Below are 27,500 nucleotides of genomic sequence, written 5' to 3'. Positions count from 1 at the left end.
ATTGCCATCCGGAAGTCTAACGGACCAACACACAAAACTGTGCGTAACCATGAACGTTTATAGTCTGGATAATGCAGTTTAGTGAGAATTACTCATAAACGTGGATGGCAAAAAACAATAACAAAGACCTGAGTGACGTCATATTCGAACTATCTATAGCTAACTCACTCCTCCTCGTTATCCTTGTCGTCACCCCGTGTCAGGTACGGACGTTTTGCCTTAAGCTTCGTCTCCAGAGTCCAGGACTTGACGTATTTACGGCTGGCGTATCGCATCTCCATCGTGCCCACTCGGAGAATCTGGGGGAAGTGAAAAAAATAATTAATTAAAACACAGAGTTTAAAAAATCTAAATATATAAGTGTAATTGTTTATCTAAAAAAAAAATTAATAACAATTAAAGATTAAAAGGAATTTTGTCAGTTTACAATGCTGCTTAAAAAAAATAAAACACAAGAAGACAACAACAATAACAACAGATATAATAACAACAACAACAGCAGCAATAATAATCTTGAGAACAACAAGAGCAATAAAAACACATTAAAAACATTAAAACAACAACAACAGCAAAAGTCCCAGGATTGAGAATTTGTGACGAGATGAGGGTCATTTTAATCGATTGATATAATTTGAAGGACGATTTTCCTGGCCAAATTTATAAATAATTACGTGGTTTTGTTTGGTTGTTTGTTTGTTTTTCCAGCGTACGGCAGCTAGCAAGATGGTGATGATGTTGACAATGAATAATAATGATAATATTGATGAGAAATAGGAGAGTGAAGTCTTCATGCATTCTAGGAAAAATGTGACATAATCAGTCGAAAGGTCAAAATTTTGGATTTGCATTTTATTGCATTTTCTGAAAGAATATATCTACTACCCAGAGAATTTTAATCTTGATTTGAAGTAAATCTGGTGATTTTTTCATGAAGTTATGGTCAGATTTATGGGAAAGGAATCCCAGCAACTTTCTCAAATTTCATACTTTTTCAACTTGACTAGCTGTAAAAAAATATTTTAGAAGTGAAATTAAGCTTTGATATTTCCCGAAGATGTACAAAAAGGGTTGATTTAATCATATATGGCAAGAACTCATTTTTGATAAAAATTGACCTTCGAACTAAACTTGGAATATCTCAGTTCAAATCTTTTCACCATCCGACTGATTATGTCATTCACTGTAACAAATATGGCAACCTATGACAGTGCTAAGTAAGGGATTTTTTAGTTTCCAACAAGAGAGGATTATCCAGACGGGTCGATAACCCAACACAAGTGACGGGCAAAACGTCTCTACATACGGAGTCGATTCCGATCCCACCCGACCCGAAAAATCGTTGGAAGCGATTCTGTCTAGACCCGAACCAATCCAACCCACCCAACCCAACCCGGAACGTAGCCTTCGCGAAATAATTGATATTATGAGTAAAGGTAAAATACGCACAATGCCCGCCAGCCGGATATAAAGTACCAACATACAAAACTAAAAAAAATAAATACAAATTGTTTCAATGAATCATAATCTACTCCCAGCTCCATTCTCATCTCATCTCTCTCTCTCTCTCTCTCTCTCTCTCTCTCTCTCTCTCTCTCTCTCTCTCTCTTTTCACTGTCTGCATCTGTATGTTTGTAATTGTGTCTTTGTCTTTGTTTAATGTGAAAGGATGTGCCTATGTGTGAACTTTCTCACACGATCAACATCACCCCATCACATTTTAATATTCTCTTTGTTTTAGCTACATTTTTTAAATCAGTTTAAACGGATTGGACTCAGGGACGATTTTTTATCATTTGGAGACGATACCAAATTCAACAAAGAGCTCGATCCGGATCGGATCGGAGTCGACTCCAAAAGTTCAACGGGCCGCCCAGCACTAACCCATACGACACAATATTATTATATGACAGGCCTTGACAGACCGAGATGTATCCAAGGATTATCGCCCTTTGCTTGGTTGACAGCGATCCGGTTTACGTTTGTTTGCCCGCTGTTTTTAGCCAAAATAAGCCAAATAAAAATATATATGAAAATGCTAAATTCTTGTACGTCACTCCTCATTGGAGTCTCCTTCTTTTATTGACAAATCTGGATGGAGGGAGGGGGGGGGGGGCTATTACTTCAAAATTCTTCCTCTCTCCCTCTTGATGTCTCCTCTACGACCTCCTGGGTAAGGAAAATAAAGGGCATAGGGGAGGGGAGGTTATTGAAAATATATATGGGTTCCGGCAAAGGAAAAAAAAAAAGACATCAATATCATTTTTAAAAGTTGTGGAATATTTTAATCTGTATCAGTTTCTCAGGGATGAAGTATGAAAAATATTTTTTTAATTATATAACAACCCCCCCCCCCATCCCTGCTTTAACAATCTATGTTATGAGTATTTTGCCTAAGCGTATGGCATTAATGATTTTACAAACTCTACAATTAGTCAGGCCGAATGATTATGTTTTGTTTTTGGCTCCATTATTATAATCAGTCAAGAACAACAAGAAATGAAGAAATTATTCTGTGTGTCGAATTTTGGCTATCCGTGGTCACGTGCCCACCCGGCGGCCCTTGTAAAAGGCGATCATAATAATAATAACAGTTATAATAACACATTTTATAATTTTGGCCAGTTTACTCGTCCTTCAAATATCGATCGATTAAAATGACCCCCGTCTTGGTAAAAAAAAAACAAAAAAACAACAAAAACAACAACTCTTAAAACCTGAGATTTAGACTTAGTCGCCCCAGGTTTGAGAGTTTTTGGAAGAATCAAATGTCATTTTAATTTTAATATCGATCGATATTTGAAGGAAGAGTTTACTGGCCAAAATAATAATTTAAAAAAAAGTGTTTTATTTTTCTTGTCAGGCCGGGCTGAACAAATGTCTCAATAATGAAATATGGGATGGAGTATTTTTTTGATAGGTGTGAATTTCAAAACAGAAACATACAATTATTTTACTCCCTAGACGTCAACGTATGTCTGATCATCTACATAATATCATTACACAGGCTCGATAATGGTGGTTAGAGCTAATATAAAAACGGACATATGCCGACTGACGACATGGAGGACATAGAAACAATTGTTTCGGCAAAAAATATGTGAGTGACTTTATTTATTTTAATTATATATATATATATATATATATATATATATATATATATATATATACCCACATATATACACATATATATTCTACACACACACACACACACACACACACACATATATATATATATATATATATATATATAAGTACAAATTACATATAGAGATGGGAGAAGAGACGGGAGAGAGAGAAAGAGAGAGAGAGAGAGAGAGAGAGAGAGAGAGAGAGAGAGAGAGAGAGAGAGAGAGAGAGAGAGAGAGAGAGAGAGAGAGTTTAGTGGATATTGCGCTATATAAAAAGGCTCAATGTGTTCTTTTTTATTGAGATTATAAATAGGTCACAGCTAGAGTTCCCTGCCTAAAGACATTCAATTTCAACCACGGCTTTTTATGTATTCCGATGACATTTTCTGGTCCCAATTCCAAATCCCATGAGAGCGAAAAAACAAAAACAAACAAACAAAAAAACAAAAAAAAAAAAAAAAAAAAAAACCCCGCTAATTGCAGAAAACTCTATCTCATACGTGATGACTATAATCGACTTCTCTCCCTTTCCAACAGGAAATTAAAAATAAAAAAAAAACAAACAAAAAAAAAAAAAACAACAAAAGGCAAACAAGACAAAAAATAAAAAAATAAAAAAGGACTACGTTCCGGTTGTTCTATATTTTCCCATAATGAACGGAGGGGGTGGGGGGTGTTAGTGTTGGGAGAGGGGGGGGGGGGGTGTTAGTGTTGGGAGAGGGGGGGGGGGGGGGGGAGGGGGTGGGAGGGGGGGGGGGGGGGGTGTTAGTGTTGGGAGAGAGGGGGGGAGGGGGGGGGGTTTAAGCGAATTCTTTGTGACACATCGGGGTTTATTCTCCTCTTTAAATAAAACATAATAGCAAGTCAACCAACAGTACATGACAGATAGATAGATGATTTACAGTAAATAAAATATCACCTTCCAAAACTATGATACTATATACATTTGACCGTTTCCCTTTCAGTCAAGGACTACGGCCACAGCAAGACTAAGACAAGACAAGACTAAGTTAATCCCATTCCAAGACAAAGACATAATTAAAGCAACTCGCACAACATATTATTATAAAAGGGATAGAAAATACAACGTGACCTCCTGCCCACCATGGGAGGTCAATGACCCCGCTCAGATTTTATTTAATTTTCTCTTTCTTTGCAAAAGAATGATTGTTTTTACATTTTTTCCGTGGCAAAGGGAATGAACTCAGTCTCAACAACAACTCTTTATTCTGTTCGAAAACAACTTTATTCTATTCCGTTGTTGATTTCTCTCCCCCTTGACCGATAAATCTAACACCATAACCTAAAATGTAAAACTAAAACCCCTTTTTTATGTCTAAATTGTCCCATTGGGACCGGAGTCTGTCGTCGTATATTAAACTGTCCTCAATAAGAATAGACTGCGGTACGCTGGAAAAACCCATATTTAAAAATTTGGCCAGAAAACTCGTCCTTCAAATATCTATCGATTTAAATGACTCTCGTCTTGGCAAAAACCATCAAACCCGGGACTTCGGCCGAAGTCCCGGGTTTGATGGTTTTTGCCAAGACGAGAGTCATTTAAATCGATAGATATTTGAAGGACGAGTTTTCTGGCCAAATTTTTAAATATGTTTTTTTTTTCTAGAGTAAGGCAGAATATCCTCTAAGGACGATACAGTAATTTTAACACATCAAGATTGTGTCGTAATATCAGGGTATAGTTTTAGATATATTATGTCTATCGGATTGTTTTTTTTAAAAAATATTAACCGCTGTTTTTTTTAGAGGTTTTACAGTATTTGTAAAACGAGGCTTTCTTTACACATCAATATTGTGTCCGAATATCCGTCTATAGTTTTAGATATATGTTAATCGGGTTTTCTGGCCAAATTTTATAATATGTTTTTTTTTCCGGAGTAAGGCAGAATAGTCTCTAAGGACGATACAGTAATTTTAACACATCAATATTGTGTCGTAATATCAGGGTTTTTATTATTTTTTTTTATATAGAGGTTTTACAGTATTTGTAAAATGGGCTTTATTTTAACACATCAATATTGTGTCCGAGTATCGGTCTATAGTTTTAGATAAATGTTTATCGGTTGTTTTTTTTATATAATATCAACCTGTTTTTTAAAGAGGTTTTACAGTATTTGTAAAATGGGGCTTTCTTAACACATCAATGTTGTGTCCGAGTATCGGTCTATAGTTTTAGATAAATGTTTATCGAGTTGGTTTTTTATATAATATCAACCTGTTTTTTAGAGGTTTTATAGTGTTTGTAAAATGGGGTTTATCTTAACACATCAATATTGTCCTAATATCAGTCTATAGTTTTACATATACGATTTTCGGCTTGTTTAAAAAAAAATCAACCTCTGAAAAATGCTGTAACCTTAAAAAAACCCAATAAATATTGTGCCGTAATATATATATATATATATATATATATATATATATATATAATATATATATATATATATATATATATATATATATATATAATATAATTATAAATTAAAATTGAAAAAAAATTCCCTTTATCCATTCGATAGGGGAAATTTGTCTCCAGGGTCTCTTTCAAGGAAAGACTGTTTTGATCCCATCCAAAGCATTTCCTTCTATCAAATTTTCGACGGTATGAGCTTTTATATAGTGCCATATCAACTAAACGTGCTCAAAGCGCTTTACATTGGGTCCCTAGCCAACAGCAACACCTAACATGTAGAACGAGACATGACGCCTGTTATGTGATGTTACAATTTTATTTTTCGGACAGAGACAACGACCAGGTACTCATTTTACACTACCTGGGTACGATAAAAGAATGTGAGTAAACAGTCCTTTCCAGGGACTCAACTATGCGCCAAGCGAGGCTCAAACCCAGGATCTTCCAATCCGAAAGCGAGTGTCATATCACTAGACCACATAGCCTGTATAATTCTGAAATCACGTCAATATTGTGTTCTAACTAATGTCTCTAAAACTGGCTTTATCTTTGAACCGTTTTGTTTATACGGCCATGTAGTCCAAGGGTATGACACTTGCTTTCAGATCGAAAGGTCCAGGGTTCAATTCCCGCTCTGAGAAGCGCATAGTAGAGTCCTTGGAAAAAGGCCCTTTACTCACATTCTCTCACCGTACTCAGGTGTACATTGAGTACATGGCGGTTAACAGCGTTGTCTCTGTGTAAAAACAAAATTATAATATCGCCTTATAGGCGTCATAATGTCTCGTCTTACATATTACGTGTTGCTGTTGGCTAGAGACCCATTGTAAAGCGCTTTGAGCACGTTATGCGGTTATTGCGCTATATAATTGTTTAGTTCTATTAACCCCCCCCCCCCCCACACACACATACACAACTCTGCTTTTTAGAGTATTTACAGTACATTACTTGTAAAATCCTCCCCTAAGATTTAGATAAAACCCATGTAACATCTCCATCAGCGATCCTTACACATAATAAGACAGTATCTCTTAGTAAACAATACTGTGTCAAAATGGTTTTATACTCATTTTTGGACTGATTTTGGGTATTATATATTATACAGTATTGACCTTCGATCGTGTTTGCTCGGGCTGTTTGCTCAAAGTCAATAAGACCCCGATGTCGGTCAGAAATCGTATTATGTATTTATATACTGTCTCTTTCTCCCCCTTCAGATAATTCAATAACAAATAGTAGTGAAATTTGATGGGTTGTACAAAAAGAACCCAAAGGAAACAAAGAAAGAAACAAAAAAAAAAACAAACAAACAAAAAAAAAAGACAACAAAAGCCAACAAAACAAACAAATAAAAAAAAAGTAGAAAAAAAAAGAAAAAGAAAAAAAAAAACAAAAGAAAAAAGACAAAAAAAAACAAAAAAAAAAAAAACAACAAACAAAACAAAACAAAACAAAAAAGAAACTAACAAAAACAAGCAACAAAACACTGAATGTATATATTTTAAAAAATGTCAAACACCACCCCACTCATTCTTCTACAAGAAACGACATCAACTGTTTCTCCCATTAACTCAGAAAGTACATCAATCCATAAACAAACGTCCTGTACAGAGAGTGACAATCAGCTAATAACAGTATTATTGTGTGTGTGTGTGTGTGTGTGTGTGTGTGTGTTTATTTCGCAATTTAAAAAAACCCAACTAAATTTTAAAAAATAAAAATAAAGTAACTAAACATCAGTTTAAAATTTGTCGACCCTGAAAACATGCAAGAAAATGTTTTGTGATTTTTAAAATCCAGACAAAACGAAATCTCTTACGTGTTCTTGGGTATTGCGACAATCAACCATCCGTCTGTCTGTCCTCAGAGACTAATTAAATAATAAAATTGGTAAAAATATTCGTAGTTTTGGTCTATGTCTGTATTTATCTGTTCTATTTTGACGGGATTGGAGGGAGGTGGAGGGGGGGGGGATAGCTAGAATCAACTAACTTCTTATACTTTGGAGTTATGAAAGCGTCATCAATAAAGGAGAATTTTAAAAAAATGAAAGTACTTTAAGCACGTTTAGTGGATTTTTGCTTGACACTGAAGACATCAAGAAAATGTTTTGTGATTTTTAAAATCCAGACGAAACGAAATCTCTTACGTGTTCTTGGGAATTGCGACAATCATCCATTCGTCTGTCTGTCCTCAGTTTTCGTCATTCATCTCTAAACCCAGAGAGACCTATACTTTGGTATTTCAGTTTTCGTCATTCATCTCTATATCCCAGAGAGACCTATACTTTGGTATTTCAGTTTTCGTCATTCATCTCTATATCCCAGAGAGACCTATACTTTGGTATTTCAGTTTTCGTCATTCATCTCGATATCCCAGAGAGACCTATACTTTGGTATTTCAGTTTCACTCTCCATTTTGTCCTTGGAGAGTATTTTAGAGAAATCCATTTCACACGAGTCTGGGGTTTTCTATTATGAATGAATTGGGGGAAGGGGTGGGGGGGGGGGTGTGTGAAGTAGCAGTTGACTTTATATATATGTCTGTGTTTATCAGTTCTATTTTGACGGGATTGGAAGGAGGGGGGGGGGGGGGGAGGAGGAGCGGGAAATAAACTAACTTCTTATACTTTGGAGATATGAAAGCGTCACCAAAAAAGAGAATTTAAAAAAAAACGGAAAGCGCTTTAAGCACGTTTAGTAGATTTTGCTTCTCCCTGAAGACATCAAGAAAATGTTTTGTTATTTTTAAAATCCAGACAAAACGAAATCTCTTACGTGTTCTTGGGTATTGCGACAATCATCCGTCTGTCCTCGGAGACTAATTAAATAAATCATATTTTTTTTGGGGGGAGTTTTGGTCATTCATCTCTAAATCCCAGAGAGACCTATATTTAGTTTGGTCTTTCAGTTTCAGTTTCCATCCCGTCCTTAGAGAGCATTCTAGAGAAATCCATTTCACACCAGTCTGGGGTTTTCTATTATGAATGAATTGGGGGAAATTGGGGAGGGGGGGGGGGGGGTTAATGAGAGAGGGAGGTGTTTGGAGTTGCAGTTGACTTTATATATATGTCTGGATTTATCTGTTCTATTTTGACGGATGGGATGGAGAAGGGTGGGGGGGGGGGGGGGGGGGGGGAGGGGTAGAAATCAACTAACGTCATATACTTTGGAGTTATGAAAGCATCGTCAAAAAGTGCTTTAAGCACGTTTAGTGGATTTCTCTTTATATAAAAGTGGAAGGAGTATTTTTTCTCTTGAAAAAAATTTCTCCATTGGTGGGAGAGGAGGAATACGATCCATAAACAAACGTATTGTACAAAGACAATGGACGACATTCAAAAAAATCTAATGTATTCGTGTGTATTGACACCATCACCTGTCCGTCCTTAGAGACTAATTTTAAAAAAAAATACCCGAATATTCTTCATTCATCTCCCTATCCCAACGAAACCTATAAATAACTTGTTCTTGGGTCTCCAATTGTCGTTGGAGAATATTCTAGAGAAATCCAATTCACACGTGACTGATGATGTCATATCATCTAGATTTTAAATGATTGCGATTATATATTGTAAGGAATAGGGGGTGGGGGGGGGTGGGAGGGGGTGATTTCTCAGCTCTGTTCTCTGCTTATTACATAAGATCAGATAAGATATACTTTATTCATCCAAAAATATGGAAGTCGTTTACAGACGTGGCATGCATGAAAATGTAAAAACTCAAAGTTGAGAATCTATGGCGACAATGTATACATATATAATATATGCGAATGCACAAAAATGTAAAAATATACAACCAAAAACCAATAGATGAAGGATCTGTGATGGAAACGTGATGGAAACGTGATGGAAACGTGATGGAAACGTGATGGAAACGTGATGGAAACGTCTAATTGATGACTTCATTCATCATCAAATGGGGCGGCTTTGCCTAATTGATTGACTTGACCTCTACAGATTTGAACAAATTTTAGCCTTGTGCATGTGACAGTTATATCTTTAGATAAAAGTAAAGTCCTCTAACAAGGGAAATAGGTAACCGTAACAAACCTGAGAATATTCGGAATGCTTCAAATCAGTGGAGACAAAGTTACCCCTTTGGGCCAAGTAACTCATATGACGGTACTTAACTCTTTCCTTATCAATCATGTTCGGTATTTTACCAAAAATGGCAGGCTTACCCAGCAGGAAAATTGATTTTAAAAAACTCAAATAAGCTCTTAACCCTCCCCTTACCAACTGTAGGAAAATCGTCACATTCGTTACAATACAACCAACATTTTTCTTATTCAAATTTCTTTTGTACATCATAAAATTTAAAGAAAATGAACAGTGTGTTGTAGAGCATGTTTTGCTAAAGAAATTATGTATCGCAAGAACTTACTGCTATTGTGGTTGAGTGATTAAAAAATCTATTTTTGTGTTAGTTGGGTGTGAAGTTTTGGGGAAACTCCTAAAAATGGCTGGTAAGGAGAGAGTGAAACAAAACAACTTTATGTTCTTACTAATTAAACAAAGATCATTCTTCAAAGTTTGTGATGTATAAAATTAATCCCAATAATAAAAACGTATATTCAGCCGTAACAAATGTGATGATTTAGCTGCAGGTGGTAAGGAGAGAGTTAAAGACCTTTTAACATTTCCTCTTTGTATAACAGTATCCTTATTTCTTCACAGTAATCACATCACCGGGGGCTTCAGATCCGAGAGACAGCCTCTGGCCGGTTACTTTCTCTTTTACGACCATTGATGAATGGCCTGATGATTGATTTGATGACCATTCCCAGCCCACATCCGGTATACCATCAACCAATCGGCCCTTGCCTTTATAAATCACGTGATCGTGACCTGTGCTCAATGCGTGAGTTAGGAGTTAATAATGAGGGTTGTTTACAATTTGATTTGATGTGTGATTGAGCCTCACATAAAACAAATGATATGAGAAATAAATAACCAGTTAATGATTACTAGCTAAACGCCCCCCCCCCCAAAAAAAAAAATAAAATAAATAAATTGGTAGGTATAAAATACATTGTTACAGACAAGAGCACAGTTTCTCCGAAACTCTCGGAGCATGCAAAATAGTTCGAGGAAATCGTATGCGAAGAGAAATAATGAAAACATTCGGGGCATTCATATGAGTTAGAGAAAAGCGAATGTTCTAGTGTCTCTAATGGTTGTTGAAGATCGATCGACAGACTGATGGCATACCTAAATTATGTTTTGTTTAGACATTTAAAAAGAAGTTTGTTGGGGGGGGGGGAGGGGGGGGGGTAATAATAATAATCGACGATGGTGCGGAGCAAAGCTCTGAAGTCCCGATTTTCAGGATCGGCGGATCAAAACTCTGAAGTCTTCATACGAGCTTTGATGTCATCAGAGGTCTGATCCGCCCAAGATTAAATAAAACACGGTGCTCAAAGCTCGTATTTATCTGTAGACTTCAGAGTTTTGATACGCCGATCGTGAAAATCGGGACTTCAAAGGTTTGATCTATCGACCATTGTGATGATAGTAATGAAAATAAACAAGAAAAAAATCCGTAATATGTCGGGTAAACCAAGTTCTGAAAATGGAATTGATGGCTATGTGGTCTAGTGGTATGACACTCGCTTTCCGATGGGAAGGTCCTGGGTTCGAGCCTCGCGCTCGGCGCATAGTTGAGTCCTTGGAAAAGGCTCTTTACTCACATTCTCTCACCGTACTCAGGTGTAAAATGAGTACCTGGCCGTTAAACAGCATTGTCTTTGTCCGAAAAATTGTAATATCGCCTAACAGGCGTCATGTCCCGTCCTGCATGTTAAATGTTGCTGTTGACCAGGGACCCCTTGTAAAGCGCTTTGAGCACATTTAGTGGATATTGCGCTATAAAAAGCTCAAAAAATAATTTGTAAAGAACGTGATTGAAATGACTCCGAATAGTTTATGAATACATGCTATCAGTTTACAATTCGTGAACTCTTGTGCTAGGAATTACGAACAACATCCCAAATGGCAGTCCTCTGAAGGTCATCAGAATTGCCATGGAGTCATATCTGTATATTGAGTATCTGTTTCTATCCATGTCATAAAGCGAGTAAGCCTGAGGCACACTTTCTTTGCTTACGAAGCGAGTGCTCTACAAACTGAACGATTTACTTTAACTTCTACAAACTTCCAATTTCTAAATTCTGATATCTAATTGTCCGACTTCGGCGTAAAATCTACCTCTCTTCAGGTTCAAAACTCCTTGGATGTGTGCAACCAGTCCTCCGGACAATGTACAAGCAATGGACAGGTTACGTATTGAACAAAGGCGGCATGACTATTGTATTAGCAGGGTGTATAGGCTGATTCTTTATCATTACGGGGCCTATAAAAATGGACAGGTTATGTATTGAACAAAAGGCGGCATAGCTATTGTATTAGCAGGGTGTATAGGCTGATTCTTTATCATTACGGGGCCTTTAAAAATGAGGAGGGATGATCTTCATTGAGCTTTCATGAACTTGTATATAGCGCAATATCCACTAAACGTGCTCAAAGTGTATTACAAGGGGATCCTGGGCAACTGCAACATTTAACATTTAGGACAAGACATTACACCTGTAAGGCGATATCATAATTTATTCGGGCAAAGACAACGCTGTTAACGACCAGGTACTCATTTTACACCTGAGTACGGTGAGAGAATGTGAGTAAAGAGCCTTTTCCAAGGACTCAACTATGCATCGAGCGAGGCTCGAACCCAGGACCTTCCGATTTTGTCTCTCTTCTTGACCTTGCTGTTTCCGCTAGGCTACACACAATAAAATCACCCCGTCCAATTCCGTTCCATCTGAGGTAAGTATCCATTATTGAGGCCAATGGACACTAACAAAGGATGAACTGGTCGCTAAATAAAGTCATACTACATCATTTTATTTTCTCAATTTGCCTAGAAAACTGTCTTTCACAACCGTTTATGTGTTTTTTAAGCGGTTTGTTTTCAAGGGTTTTACGGCGCTTGCCACACATTTATGTCATTTCAGCGTCAGAAAAATAGGAAGAAAATGGGATAGTTAAAGATTCGAGATTTATAATTTCAAAGCACACAAGAAAAAGTAAGACAAAGGGGAAGGGTTGAAATAGGGAACAGATGCATATTCCAAGAGAACACTATCAGAAAACTCGTCCTTCAATTATTGATCAATTTAAATGACCCTCATCTTGGCAAAAAACTCTCAAACCTGGGACTTCGCTGAGATCGATATTTGAAGGACGAGTTTTCTAGTCAATTTTAAAATATGGCCTTTTTTCCAGAGTACCGCAGTACACCCATCCTCCTCAATAAACCTACATAAAATTCACCTAATGTGCGGCTATGTAGTCTAGTGGTATGACAATCGCTTTCGGATAGGAAGGTCCAGGGTTCGAGCCTCGCGCTCGGCGCATAGTTGAGTCCTTGGAGAAGGCTCTTTATTCACATTCTCTCACCGTACTTAGGTGTAAAATGAGTACCTGGCCGTTAACAGAGTTGTCTGTATCCGAAAAATTGTAATATCGCCTAACAGGCGTCATGTCCCGTCCTTCATGTTAAATACTGCTGTTGACCAGCGCCCCATTGTAAAGCGCTTTGAGCACATTTAGTGGATATTGCGCTATATAAAGCTCAATTTTTTCATTTTTGAAAAATGGGAATGGTCTATATTATCTTTCCATGTAGCTACCCGAGATCTTTGGTCACATTGCAAAGTGTACTCAAAATGACCCACATATATTGAAAAAGTGTTCCCAATTTGACAAATTATATATCCAATGACTCACCTCTCTTCAGGTTCAAAGCTCCTTGGATGTGTGCAACCAGTCCTCCGGACAATGTACAAGCAATGGACAGGTTATTGAACGTATTGAACAAAGGCGGCATGACTATTGTATTAGCAGGGTGTATAGGCTGATTCTTTATCATTACGGGGCCTATAAAAATGGACAGGTTACGTATTGAACAAAAGGCGGCATAACTATTGTATTAGCAGAGCGTATAGGCTGATTCTTTATGATTACGGGGCCTTTAAAAATGAGGATGGATGATCTGCATTGAGCTTTCATGAGCTTGATTATAGCGCAATATCCACTAAACGTGCTCAAAGTGTATTACAAGGGGATCCTGGGCAACTGCAACATTTAACATTTAGGACAAGACATTACGCCTGTAAGGCGATATCATAATTTATTCGGGCAAAGACAACGCTGTTAACGACCAGGTACTCATTTTACACCTGAGTACGGTGAGAGAATGTGAGTAAAGAGCCTTTTCCAAGGACTCAACTATGCATCGAGCGAGGCTCGAACCCAGGACCTTCCGATCCGAAAGCGAGTGTCATACCACTAGACCACATAGCCGCATTGACAACCAGCAACCAGAATGAAATGCCATCACTCAGAAACCAGAAGATCAAATTACACGATGTATGTATCCAGTCCTCGGCATGATTGACTGGTTTCACACTTCCAATGAGATTGGAACCAGTAAATGGACATCACACTTTTCTAATCCCCTAGAAATAGAACGAAGTTGACGTCACTCAGATCTTTGTTAGTGTTTTTTTTTTTGCCATCCGCGTTCATGAGTAATTCTCACTAAACCGTATTAACCAGACTATAAAAGTTCATATTTACACATAGTTTTGTGTGTTGGTCCGTTATACTTCCGGGTGGCAATGTTGTGAGCTTCTTAACCAAGCGCACACCATCTATATTGACACATCACACTATTATCGTCCCCTATTCGGATAAGCACGCACCTCTCACAACAAGATCTGTGAACATCAGAAAAGAATCACCATGGTACAATTTGGAGGTAAAACGTATAAAGAAAGAGAAAAGAAAAGCGGAGAAGAAATGGAAAAAATCTGGCCTGACAATTGATAAGGAAACTTACATATCATTCAAACATAGACTCAAAGAGGCGACAATTAAGGCAAAGCGTATCTACTATCTTGATAAAGTTGATAACATAAAAAGTCCGAAGGAGTTTTATAAAATCTCAAATAAGCTTCTAGGCAAAGAGATCAAAACAAGCCTGCCACACCACACTGACGACAAGCAACTCGCGGACTGCTTTGTAGAGTATTTCATGAATAAAATAACAACGATACGGAGTGAACTTGACACAGACGAAACAGAAGCAGAATATACCTCTTTTTATGGTGAACCCTTAACATCTTTCAAAGAAATTTCAATAAATGACACAAAGAAAACGATTCTCTCTAGTCCTAGCAAATCATGTAGGCTCGACCCTTTACCAAATCCCTTTTGAAGGAGTGTATTGATGAACTTGCACCTTACATCACTGAATTGATTAATCAATCATTAATGGAGGGAGTTGTTCCAGAAAGCTTCAAGAAAGCATTGGTGAAGCCATTGTTGAAGAAAGCGGGACTTGACAGTGATAATTTTAAAAACTTTAGGCCTGTATCAAATCTACCATTCATTTCCAAAATTCTAGAAAAGATTGTACTAAAACAACTTTCTTGTCACGTGAAACATAATAACCTCGATGAGTGCTTTCAATCGGCCTATCGGCAAAATCATAGCACAGAAACAGCATTGATGAGAATCACAAATGACTTGCTGCAAATTATTGATCAAGGAAAAACCACCATCCTTAGTCTTCTCGATCTTTCGGCGGCCTTTGACACCATCGACCATGCCATACTACTTCGAAGGCTACAAGTTACTTTCGGCATATCGGGCACTGCTCTAAACTGGTTTGCATCATATCTTACTCAAAGAACTCAATCAGTTTTAATTGGGGAAGTAACTTCGTCAGAGCGTGACCTTCATTTTGGTGTACCTCAAGGATCCGTTTTAGGTCCAGTCCTTTTTGTACTTTACACTTCCCCTGTTGTGAGAATCTTAGAGCAACATTCTCTCGCTTACCATATGTACGCCGACGATACCCAGATATATAGCATGTGTTTGCAATTCGATATTGTTTCATAGATAACTGTTTACGAACAATGCATCAACCATGTGATGAGATGGATGTCTGCAAATAGATTAAAATTAAATGGCGACAAGACTGAAGCCTTATTCATTGCTAGTTCAAATAATAAGACAGATCCATTTACACTGGCACTGACAATCAACGATAATGATAAAATACAACTCACAACATCAGCAAAAAAGCTCGGCATCACCCTGGAGAGTGATCTGTCTATGAACAAACATATTAACAATGTGAGAACAAGTGCTATCTGTATTCTAAGAAATATCAGAACAATCAGACCATTTATTAATAGGGAAACTTGCAACAAATTGGTAACATCTTTGATATTCCCGAAAATGGACTACTGCAATGCACTGTTTGTTGGTCTAACAAAGGACAAAATAAACAAACTCCAGAAAATACAGAACATGGCAGCCCGCGTTGTACTACAGAAAGACAGAAAAACTGCAGCTCCCGAATTACTACAGCAGCTGCATTGGCTGCCAGTGGACCAGCGGATTAAATATAAATCTTCAACTATCGTTTTCAAATGCCTGGAGGGCTCGTCACCAGCATATCTCTCAAACCTCGTTGAACGGTATAACCCACAGCGATCGCTTCGATCAACGAACGACCTCAAATTGAAAACACTCCGCTGTCGAGTGAAGGCTGGTGAACGCGCCTTTCAGCATTCTGGTCCAAGGTTGTGGAATTTACTACCACTAGAGATACGTTCTTCGTCTTCACTAGAGGAATTCAAGCGTCGATTGAAGACATTCTTATTCCGACAGGCTTTCTTTTGATTATGTGTATAATTAGCGTTGTTCGTGTACTGTGTTAGGGCTTCATTATTAAGTTAATCTTTGTTATGCGCCCAGAGCCCTCCTGATGAAGGGATGTTTGGCGCACTATAAATCTATACCATTATTATTATTATTATTATTCGTATAGATGCTATTACTAACCACTAGGGTTATTTTCTCTCTGCTTGACCTTGCTGTTTCCGCTAGGCTACACACAATAAAATCACCCCGTCCAATTCCGTTCCATCTGAGGTAAGTATCCATTATTGAGGCCAATGGACACTAACAAAAGGATGAACTGGTAGTTAAATAAAGCAAATGCTATGATGAAAAACACCATTTTATTTTCTCAATTTTACTAGGTAATGAAAACGTTGCTGTCTGTAGTGTTTTATTCATCCTATTTTGTTGATAAAAGGGAAACCCAAAACGTCCATTATATCCGTTTTCGTATATTATATTAAATTGAAGCTTACATTCATTTCACATTGTTATTTTATCAATATGCCCAGAAAACTTTCACCACAGTTGATGTGTGACCCACAATATCGATCTAGTTTTATGTCAATGTGAAGAAGCACGAGTGGAAACGTGTATTTGTCGGGCTGGTTTCACACTTCCAATGAGATTGGAACCAGTATATTGACACATCACACTATTATCGTCCCCTATTCGTATTGATGTTATAACACTAACCACTAGGATTTTGTCTCTCTTCTTGACCTTGCTGTTTCCGCTAGGCTACACACAATAAAATCACCCGGTCCAATTCCGTTCCATCTGAGGTAAGTATCCATTATTGAGGCCAATGGACACTAACAAAAGGATGAACTGGTAGCTAAATAAAGTCATGCTACACCATTTTATTTTCTCAATTTGCCTAGAAAACTGTCTTTCACAACCGTTTATGTGTTTTTAAGCGGTTTGTTTTCAAGGGTTTTACGGCGCTTGCCACACATTTATGTCATTTCAGCGTCAGAAAAATAGGAAGAAAATGGGATAGTTAAAGATTCGAGATTTATAATTTCAAAGCACACAAGAAAAAGTAAGACAAAGGGGAAGGGTTGAAATAGGGAACAGATGCATATTCCAAGAGAACACTATCAGAAAACTCGTCCTTCAAATATTGATCAATTTAAATGACCCTCATCTTGGCAAAAAACTCTCAAACCTGGGACTTCGCTGAGATCGATATTTGAAGGACGAGTTTTCTAGTCAATTTTTAAAATATGGCTTTTTTTTCCCCGAGTACGGCAGTACACCCATCCTCATCAATAAACATACATAAAATTCACCTAATGTGCGGCTATGTGGTCTTGTGGTATGACAATCGCTTTCGGAACGGAAGGTCCAGGGTTCGAGCCTCGCGCCCGGCGCATAGTTGAGTCCTTGGAGAAGGCTCTTTATTCACAATCTCTCACCGTACTTAGGTGTAAAATGAGTACCTGGCCGTTAATAGAGTTGTCTGTATCCGAAAAATTGTAATATCGCCTAACAGGCGTCATGTCCCGTCCTTCATGTTAAATGTTGCTGTTGACCAGGGCCCCATTGTAAAGCGCTTTGAGCACATTTAGTGGATATTGCTCTATATAAAGCTCAAGTTTTTCATTTTTTAAAAATGGGAATGGTCTATATTATCTTTCCATGTAGCTACCCGAGATCTTTGGTCACATTGCAAAGTGTGCTCAAAATGACCCACATATATTGTTCACAATTTGACAAATTATATATCCAATGACACAATTGGTCATTTTGCTCAGCATGACTCATGGGTATGTTTTCAGCGTGTTTAGATAATTTATTGAGATATGTCCAATCGTTGTACAGCAACAAATCATGTGATCGATGATTAACTAGGTTGGACGAAAACATGAATATAGATCGTTCCCATTGTCAGACAAACTACGACTACATCTCTATCTCTCTCTCTCTCTCTCTCTCTCTCTCTCTCTCTCTCTCTCTCTCTCTTTTTTTTTTTTAAAGCCCCTTAATCACCCCGAACATAATATCAGTTTATCGGCGGTGGGTCACTTATTTTATTGATAGATAAACATGACTCCACCCTCCCCACCAATTCCCCAACACCCCCCACCCACCCATCCCACCCCAACCCACCTCCACCCCACCCCACATTGTCAAAAACTAAGTCGAACTCTAAAAAAATCTCCCAGGTTCGAGACAATTAAATCTGTGACAAAAAGCTCATTATCGTGACTTTGGCAAATTAGGGGAGCAGGCACTGGTGAAAGATAAAGATCTGGAAACAAGTGCAATTCAAACTGGGCCAGACACAGCAGAGAGAAAAATACCCCCAAAAATCAACAAAACAACAACAACAACAACAACAACAACAAACGAAACAAAAACAAACAAACAAAAAATATCAACAACAACAACAACAACAACAACAACAACAACAACAACAACAAACGAAACAAAAACAAACAAACAAACAAAAATATCTCTACAAAAAATCAGTCTGCATTGAGTCCCCTGTCGAGACAAATTCATTTTTTTCGAGATGATAATTTTCTTGTAAATTTTTTTTCCTCTCTTTCCTTTGTCTGGTATTGGATACATACACACTTCTAATGTGTTTTTTGGAACCGGAAAAGATGGTGTGACGTCACGACTTTTCATCCCTATTTCAGAACAAAAAGAAAAGAGAAAAAAGAAGTTAAAAAAAAAAAGAAAGAGATCATTTCGTCAATTTACGACTCTCGGGTAGCTCCCAATAGAGATGGTTTATTTCTCGTATCGGTCAACGATTGCACTGTTTATTTGACCCCGGAAGGGAAGAGAGTGTGACCCGGGCTGGGGAGGAAAGAGGGGAGGGGAGGTGGGGGTTGGTTGGAAAGAAGTTGAAAGCTGAAAATGACTGCTGGGTTGGAAAAACATTAAGTAACTACCTACTCTGCCGTACTCAGGAAAAACCCATCTTTCAAAATTTGGCCATAAAACTCGTCCTTCAAATATCGATCGATTGAAATGACCCGCATCTTGGTAAAAAAAAAACAAAAAAACTATCAAACCTGGGACTTCGCCCAAAATCCCAGGTTTGAGAGTTTTTTTCCCAAGATGAGGGTCTTTTAAATCGATCGATATTTGAAGGACGAGTTTCATGGCCAAATTTTTTCAATATGGGTTTTTACCAGAGTACGCCAGTACAGTTGTTTCTCTTTCCTCTATCTGGGACAAAAGAACCCGAGATATGTCAAGATTGGTCGAGAAGAAGAGCTTGAAGTCAACCAGGCGTTTTGGGGACTCGTCGTCCATGTTGTTGTTGTAGAAGGTGACGCCGTGTGTTTTTGTTGTTAGGTAATCGACATAAATAGATAGAATGCGGTAGACGTGATTGTTCTTTTGTTGTTGTTGTTGATTTTTGATTTGGTAAGGTCAGGGAGGTAAACTACTGTCCTCGCCACAGTCGATTTAACTAACTGTAAATAAAGTTATTAACGTTATACACGGACTTTTGTACTGGTTTAGGGTCGATAGGTTCTTGTCATAGCTGATTTGAATAATATGTCTGTAACGCAAAACAAGCAGCCCCGCATGAGTATTACAATAGAGCAGAAAAGTCGCGACAACACACCTTGGAAGTGTGTATGTAACCAGTCTTTCGGAGGACTAATAATGAATAGGTTACACATTGAATCATAAGCTACTTTATTTGTTTTTTAGGGTTTTACGGCGCTTACAACACATTATGGTCATTTCAGCGCCAGTAAAAATGGAAGAAAATGGGATAGTGAAAATATTCTAGAACTACAATTAAAATGGACATGAGAGAAAGTAAGACCAAGAGGAATGGTTCAAAAAGTGAACTGATATAGAGTCCAAGAGCATACCATCAACGCACATAAACAAGTTTGAGATGACCTAAAAGTCTCATCAAGACACCCTCACATCATTTCAAAGAGGAATACACTGAAATATTTACAAAATATATACAAAACAATATATAACTAACACTACACAACGGGGTGATGATTTACAAAGAAAAAAAATATCTCTCAAACTAATTCTAACACTAAGCATTTGACTGTTTCCCCTTTCAGTTAAGGACTCCGGCAAGGGCTAGGACAAAACCAAGTTATCTCAATGCAGAGAGCAACTCGAAAAACAGATTGAGAGGATAGAAGACCTCCTGCCAACATGGGAGGAATCATAAGGTAGCATACAGATAGTTCGAAGATGACGTCACTCAGGTCTTTGTTATTGTTTTTTTGCCATCCGCGTTTATGGGTAATGCTCACTGAACTGTATTAACCTGACTATAAACGTTCATGGATACACACAGTTTTGTGTGTTGGTCCGTTATACTTCCGGATGGCCATGTTATGAGCTTCTTAGCCAAGCACATACTATCTATAGTTATTTTAATATCAGGATGTAAAGGCAGATTCTTAGGATAACGAGACGTCAAAGAGCGAGAATGGATGATCGTTGTTGACGATCAGTATAGATAGTATGCGCTTGGCGAAAAAGCTCATAACATTGCCATCCGGAAGTATGACGGTCCAACACACAAAACTGTGTGTATCCATGAACGTTTATAGACTGGTTAATACAGTTCAGTAAGCATTACTCATAAACGAGGATGGCAAAAAAAAAAAAAAAAAAACAATAACAAAGACCCGAGTGACGTCATCTTCGAACTATCTATAGATAGAATGAAGTTGACGTCACTCGAGTCTTTGTTATTGTATTTTGCCATCAGCGTTTGTGAGTTGTTCTCACTAAACTGTATTAACCAGACTATAAAAGTTCATGGTTATACATAGTTTGTGTGTTGGTCCGTTATACTTCCGGATGGCAATGTTGTGAGCTTCTTCGCCAAGTTAGACTAGAAAATAAGATACCATCACTCTGGAACCGGAAGATCAATGGGAGCGATCCATATTCAGGTATTCGTCCAACCTAGTCATCGATCACGTGATTTGTTGCTGTACAACGATTGGACATTTCTCAATAAATGTAAACACGCTGCTTTGTTTTATGAAAGCTATAAACATACCCACGAGTCATGCCGAGCAAAATGACCAATTGTGACGTTGGATATTTCTCAAACTGTGAACACTTTTTTCACTATAGATAGTATGCGCTTGGCTGAGGAGCTCACAACATTGTCATCCGGAAGTATAACGAACCAACACAAAAAACAAACTATGTGTAACCTTAAACGTTAAAGTCTGGTTAATACAGTTTAGTGAGAATTACTCATAAACGCGTATGGCAAAAACAATTACAAAGACCACAATTTGTCATGTGACCAATGGCCTCGAGCACGTGTAAATGTAATATCAATCATCCCCATAACAAAAAACAATAACAAAGACCGGAGTGGCGTCAACTTCGTTCTATCTCTTACGTAACAATATAGATAGTTCGAAGATGACGTCACTCAGGTCTTTGTTATTGTTTTTTTTTGCCATCCGCGTTTATGAGTAATGCTCAATAAACTGTTTCAACCACACTATAAACGTTCTTAGATACACAAGTGTGTTGGTCCGTTATACTTCCGGGTGGCAATGTTGTGAGCTTCTTAGCCAAGCGCATACTATCTATAGACTATGATAAACGAAAAAAAATATGAAAAGTGAATTATCTTCTTGGCCAAGCGCATACTATCTATAGGCTATGATAAACGAAAAAAATATGAAAAGTGAATTATGCAATACAAATCACAACAGTGAGATCATTTCTTGATACCTTGAACAGTTTTAACAACAGCTCACTTTTCACTCTCTTTTTCTTTTGGTGACTGGCTTTGTTTTGATATAGAACAAAGTTGACGTCACTCAGGTCTTTGTTATTGCTTTTTGCCATCCGTGTTTATGAGTAATTCCCACCAAACTGGAAAGATAGTTCGAAGATGACGCCACTCAGGTCTTTGTTATTGGTACTTGCCATCCGCGTTTATGAGTAATACTCACTGAACTGTATTAACCCGACTATAAACGTTCAAGGATACACACCGTTTTGTGGTTTGGTCCGTTATACTTCCGAATGGCAATGTAATGAGCTTCTAAGGCAAGCGCATACTATCTATTGACCAGGCTCGTTCAAGGTTACACATAGTTTTATGTGTTGGTCCGTTTTATTTCCGGATGGCAATGTTGTCAAGGGCACAGCATCTATTGTGACGCAGTTTGAAGGGAAATGTCATTGTTCGGGTGAAAGGTCAGCCAGAAAACACTTTAACTTTTTACTCTCTGTTAGTGACTGTGGCCTTGCATTGTGACGTAATTTCCGGACAGTGTCAGGTCATATATAAGTTTACGGTCCGTCAAATAAGTAAACATTCCTCATCACAGTCAATTTAACAAACTTGAAATAAAGTGGTTAACACGTAAGACATATAATTTTATGATTGAGAGGAGGGGGTTGGGGGGGGGGGGGGGGGGGTGGCCGAGTGGAAAGGCAATGCGTGTTCACCCGTAACCTTCGTTAATGAAAGGAAAACGTCGTGACTCCTTCATCTCTTCCGGTTCAAAACGCATTGAAAGTGCGTAACAAAATTCCTCCGGAGGACTAACAATGAATCATTTTCATATTGAATCATGAGTTGGCATAGTAGCAGAATGTACAGGCAGATTCTTATGATTACATCAAATATGTGCAGATGGAAATTTGGGAACAGTGATGACCTCCGGAAATGTCAGGTAGCTCCAGAGACCAGGGACCACGTCGTCCTCCACTGTCCAGTAACTAAATTTGAAGGTGACTATGAAACAGTTCTTAGGGCGGAGAAAGACTTACGAAGCTGGGTTGACGAAATGAATTTGGAGGTCTCGCCGTACGCTACTACTACTACTACTACTACTACTACTACTACTACTACTACCATTACTACTTCTACTGCTACTACTACTACTATTATTATACTACTACTACTACTACTACTACTACTACTACTACTACTACTACTACTACTACTACTACTACTACTACTACTACTACACACTACTACTACTACTACTACTACTACCGCAACATACCCACTACACTACTACTACTACTACTACTACTACTACTACTACTACTACTACTTACTATACTACTACTACTACTACTACTACTACTACTATCTACTACTACTACTACTACTACTACTACACTACATACTACTACTACTACTACTACTACTACTACTACTACTACTAACTACTACTACTACTACTACTACTACTACTACTACTACTACTATACTACTACTACTACTACTACTACTACTATTACTACTACTACTACTACTACTACTACTACTACTACTACTACTACTACTACTACTACTAATGGTCTGATGTCACGTCGCCCAGCAACGAGTAGCTTGGTTCAAAAACAAAGAAAATCTGTACTTTTTATTCTTCATGATGGCTAGACCTTTTTCACATGTCATGTGATCAGAATGTATAAAAGTCAAAACATGATCAGATTTATAATGTTTTTCTCCCTGGATACACTTTTATAGTCGTCTGAGACGTATTTAATAAGGGCGCCCGCCGTTGTTCCGATAGTTTAGAACCCGTTACTAAGTTACTATGCGTCATTACGAGGGAAGTGACGCCACGACTTTTGAAGCCTATTGTCTTATGGTTAATTGACAACAATAACGCAGGAGAGAGCACGCTGACCCAGACAGTAACACGTCATTGTGTAGTTCATGACTTTTAAATGTCACAAATCATGTCAAAAGGTTATGAATTGGTTTATGAGAAATTTTCTTTACAATCGCTAGACTCAACATAATATGCAGGTTTGACATCCGAACGAAATTTATGGGCCTATTTTAAAAAAAAAACATTGTTGCAATGGATAATACTTTGCGTCGTTAACCCTTTCCTTTCCAGCCATTTTCAGAATTTTCCCAAAAATTTCACACCCACCCAACACAAAAATAGTTTTTTTTTCTTACTCAAACAGAAAATCAACAAGTGCATTCTATGCATAATAATATTGATCAACAAAATGAACTCGACAGCACACGGTCACGTTTTTATATCTAGCTATAATTCAAACATTTTAATTTAAATAATGTGATTTACAAAAGAATTCTGAATGATAAAAAGTGCTGGTTGGGTCGTAACAAATGTGACGATTTTCCTATGGTTGGTGGTAAGGAGAGGATTAAAAACAACAACAACAACAACAAAAAAAAAAGATTTCCACTACTACAATGAGCCCATAATAAATCGGATTATCAGACCTGAAAAAATGTGAACGTCGCTACCAATCAAGGTAGTTTGTGAGCATTTATCGCTATACTTCGACGCCGGGGGTACTTAAAATGTTATCGTCATCTCTATTTAGGAGGGTAGGCTGATACCAAAATAAAAATCTGCTTTGTTTTATAACTCAATTGATTTCGATTGTAAATGCATAAATGATCAATAAAAAGGAAACTTAAAATATCAACTATATACTCCAAACGACGTGTACATATATGCAGGTCTGACACCCGAACCAACTTACGGGCCTAGTTTAACATTGTTGAAATGGACAATATATTTTGGTGTCATATTTTTGGTGATTTCCATTACAACAATGACGAGCCCAGAAGGAGTTAGGTTATCAGACCTGCGAAAAAGAGCACATCGACCACAAACTTTGCAATTCATTTTTCTCTCACACCATTTCCCTGCACTCTCTCCATAAATGTGATCCATCGTATCAAAACGGTTTCATGTCGGGTTGAACCAGATGTTAAAAAAACCAAAATTAATGCTAAATTGGTCACCGATATGAATTATCGGTATTGGTTCAACGAAAAATCATATTTATTCTCCTCAATAAAACATACAAACTCAACCCAAGTCTGATATTTCTGGCTATAAATTCAATTTTCAGTATCTTAATCATCCCGACATAATACCGTTTTGAGGTGAGGGGTCACAAATAGTAACGCGTCATGATATCGAATTTACAATAACAATTTGTGACGTCACACGAGGTATTGATCGTTTTTAAATTTCACTAAAATTGGATTTTTTTTAAAAAAAAGAAAAGAAGTGCGGCTAGATATGTGGTCTTGTGGTATGACACTCGCTTTCGGATCGGAAGGTCCTGGGTTCGAGCCTCGCGCTCGGCGCATAGTTGAGTCCTTGGAAAAGGCTCTTTACTCACATTCTCTCACCGTACATAGGTGTAAAATGAGTACCTGGCCGTTAACAGCGTAGTCTGTGTCCGAAAAATTGTAATATCGCCTAACAGGCGGCATGTCCCGTCCTACATGTTAAATGTTACTGTTGACCAGGGATCCTTTGAGCACATTTAGTGGATATTGCGCTATATAAAAGCTTTTTTTTCATCGTTTAAATGTTTTTGAACATCGTCTTCTATTCCAAGATGACGAAATCAGCATCGAGTGAGCGGTAGCTAGAATGGCTGCCTCTATTCTCATCCCCCCCCCCCCCCCCCCCCCCCCCCCCCCCCCCCCCCCGGCCGATTGGATTACCGAAAAAAACGTCGCCGGCTTTTTGCGATTTGGATTTGATTGATCTTTTTTTTTAATGTGCAACTTGTGACAAGAAATTTAACAAATTACTGCATTACAACCTTTGGATTAAACATACAACAATTGTGGACTACTTTTTTATACTATTATGAAGACTAGCATCCCGGGGATGAGAATAGTCACTTCGATCTAGAATAAATGATTTCTTGCACTCTTGCCGTTTTGGAATTCGAACTTTGTTCCCAACGCCCACTCGCAAGCTCGTGCATGCAGCGGTATTGGGTTCACGTCCGGAATTGAATTCAGTAGTCTGATGTCACGCAGCCAGGCAACGGCGGCCACCTTGGTTCTAAACAAAGAAAATTATTACTTTTTATTCTTCAAGCTGGCTAGAACTTTTCATGTCTTGTGACCAGAATGTGTAAAAATCAAAACATGATCAAATTTATGGGGTTTTTTTCCCTCTGGATACGCTTTTATGCTCGCCGGAGAAATAGTTCATTCACAAGACATATGAAACGTTCTAGCCAGAATGAAGAATAAAAAGTACTGATTTTCTTTGTTTAGAAAACCACGATGGCCGCCGTTGCTGGGCGACGTAACATCAGACTATTGAATCCAATTCAGAGGAATTTTCTCGTTGAAAACTTTTGTACTAGCCCGGACTAAAAAGTTTTGACGACTAGACTAGTAAATATTTCCGATTATATTGACCTCATCGGTAGAATATTTTACATCAAAATGTCCGTATCTAACATGTGACCCTTCGCCTCAAAACGGTATTAAGTCAGTTTGGTAAAGATGTTGAAAATTGAATTTATAGCCAGAAATATCAGACTTGTGTTGAGTTTATACGATTTATTGAGGAGAAAGGATACCATATTATTTTAGGGTGCTAATGCCAACAATTTATATTTTTGACCAGTTTCAACATTCAATTCGGCTTTTAAGTATTTGGTTCGTTCCGACATAATACCGTTTTGTAGCGATGGGTCACATATATTCTTCTATTAGGTCATCAAATTTTGTGTAGCTGGTAGATATTTCTTGCTTTTAATTTAACTTACATGAAAGAACCCATAAAATTCCAACATGTCGGTCGATGAAATCATACACAAATTAATGCAATAAACATAAAGTTGTGAGTGATTTCATTACTGCAGAGAGATTTTTAAAAAAAATTGAGCTTTATATAGCGCAATATCCACTAAATGTGCTCATAGCAAGGGGTCCCTGGTCAACATCAACATTTAACATGTAGGACGGGGCATGCCGCCTGTTAGGCGATATTACAATTTTTCGGACAAACACAACGCTCATTTTACACATGAATACGGTGAGAGAATGTGAGTAAAGAGCCTTTTCCAAGGACTCAACTATGCGCCGATCGCGAGGCTCGAACCCAAGACTTTCCGATCCGAAAGAGAGCGGCATACCACTAGACCACATAGCCGCACTTGTAAACATGAATAAACGGCTGAAACGTGTTTATGGTGACTCGTGTGTTGGTATTCGAACAGTTCAAAGCTAGGTTAAGTACTTTACTGGTCCATCATCATCATCATCATCATCGTCATCATCATCATCATCATCATCATCATCATCATCATCATCATCATCATCATCATCATCATCATCATCATCATCATCATCATTATCATCAATATACTCACCCAATTTCCAATGTGGAAGAACTGTTCAAGAGATTTTGTCTAAGCAAAATAGAGA

The 27,500-nt window shown here is 37.8% G+C and overlaps 1 protein-coding gene across 1 annotated transcript in view; it reads right to left on the bottom strand.

Annotated features, from left to right (window-relative positions):
* The window catches only part of LOC144974376 (general transcription factor 3C polypeptide 1-like), a gene marked incomplete in the record, with an annotated part of 443,780 nt that overhangs the window by 11,014 nt on the left and 405,266 nt on the right, over positions 1-27,500 (bottom strand). Inside the window, 1 exon segment of the mRNA XM_078917212.1 lies at positions 169-299. Within this exon segment, the coding sequence (XP_078773338.1) occupies positions 169-299 (131 nt within the window).

This window comes from Berghia stephanieae, chromosome 6 (assembly GCF_034508935.2).
Source record: "Berghia stephanieae isolate SIO BIC M18660-M18661 chromosome 6, UCSD_Bste_1.3, whole genome shotgun sequence".
Taxonomy (NCBI): domain Eukaryota; kingdom Metazoa; phylum Mollusca; class Gastropoda; order Nudibranchia; family Aeolidiidae; genus Berghia; species Berghia stephanieae.
The sequence above is the reverse complement of the archived record's forward strand: the minus strand, read 5'-3'. Positions and strand labels throughout refer to the sequence as shown.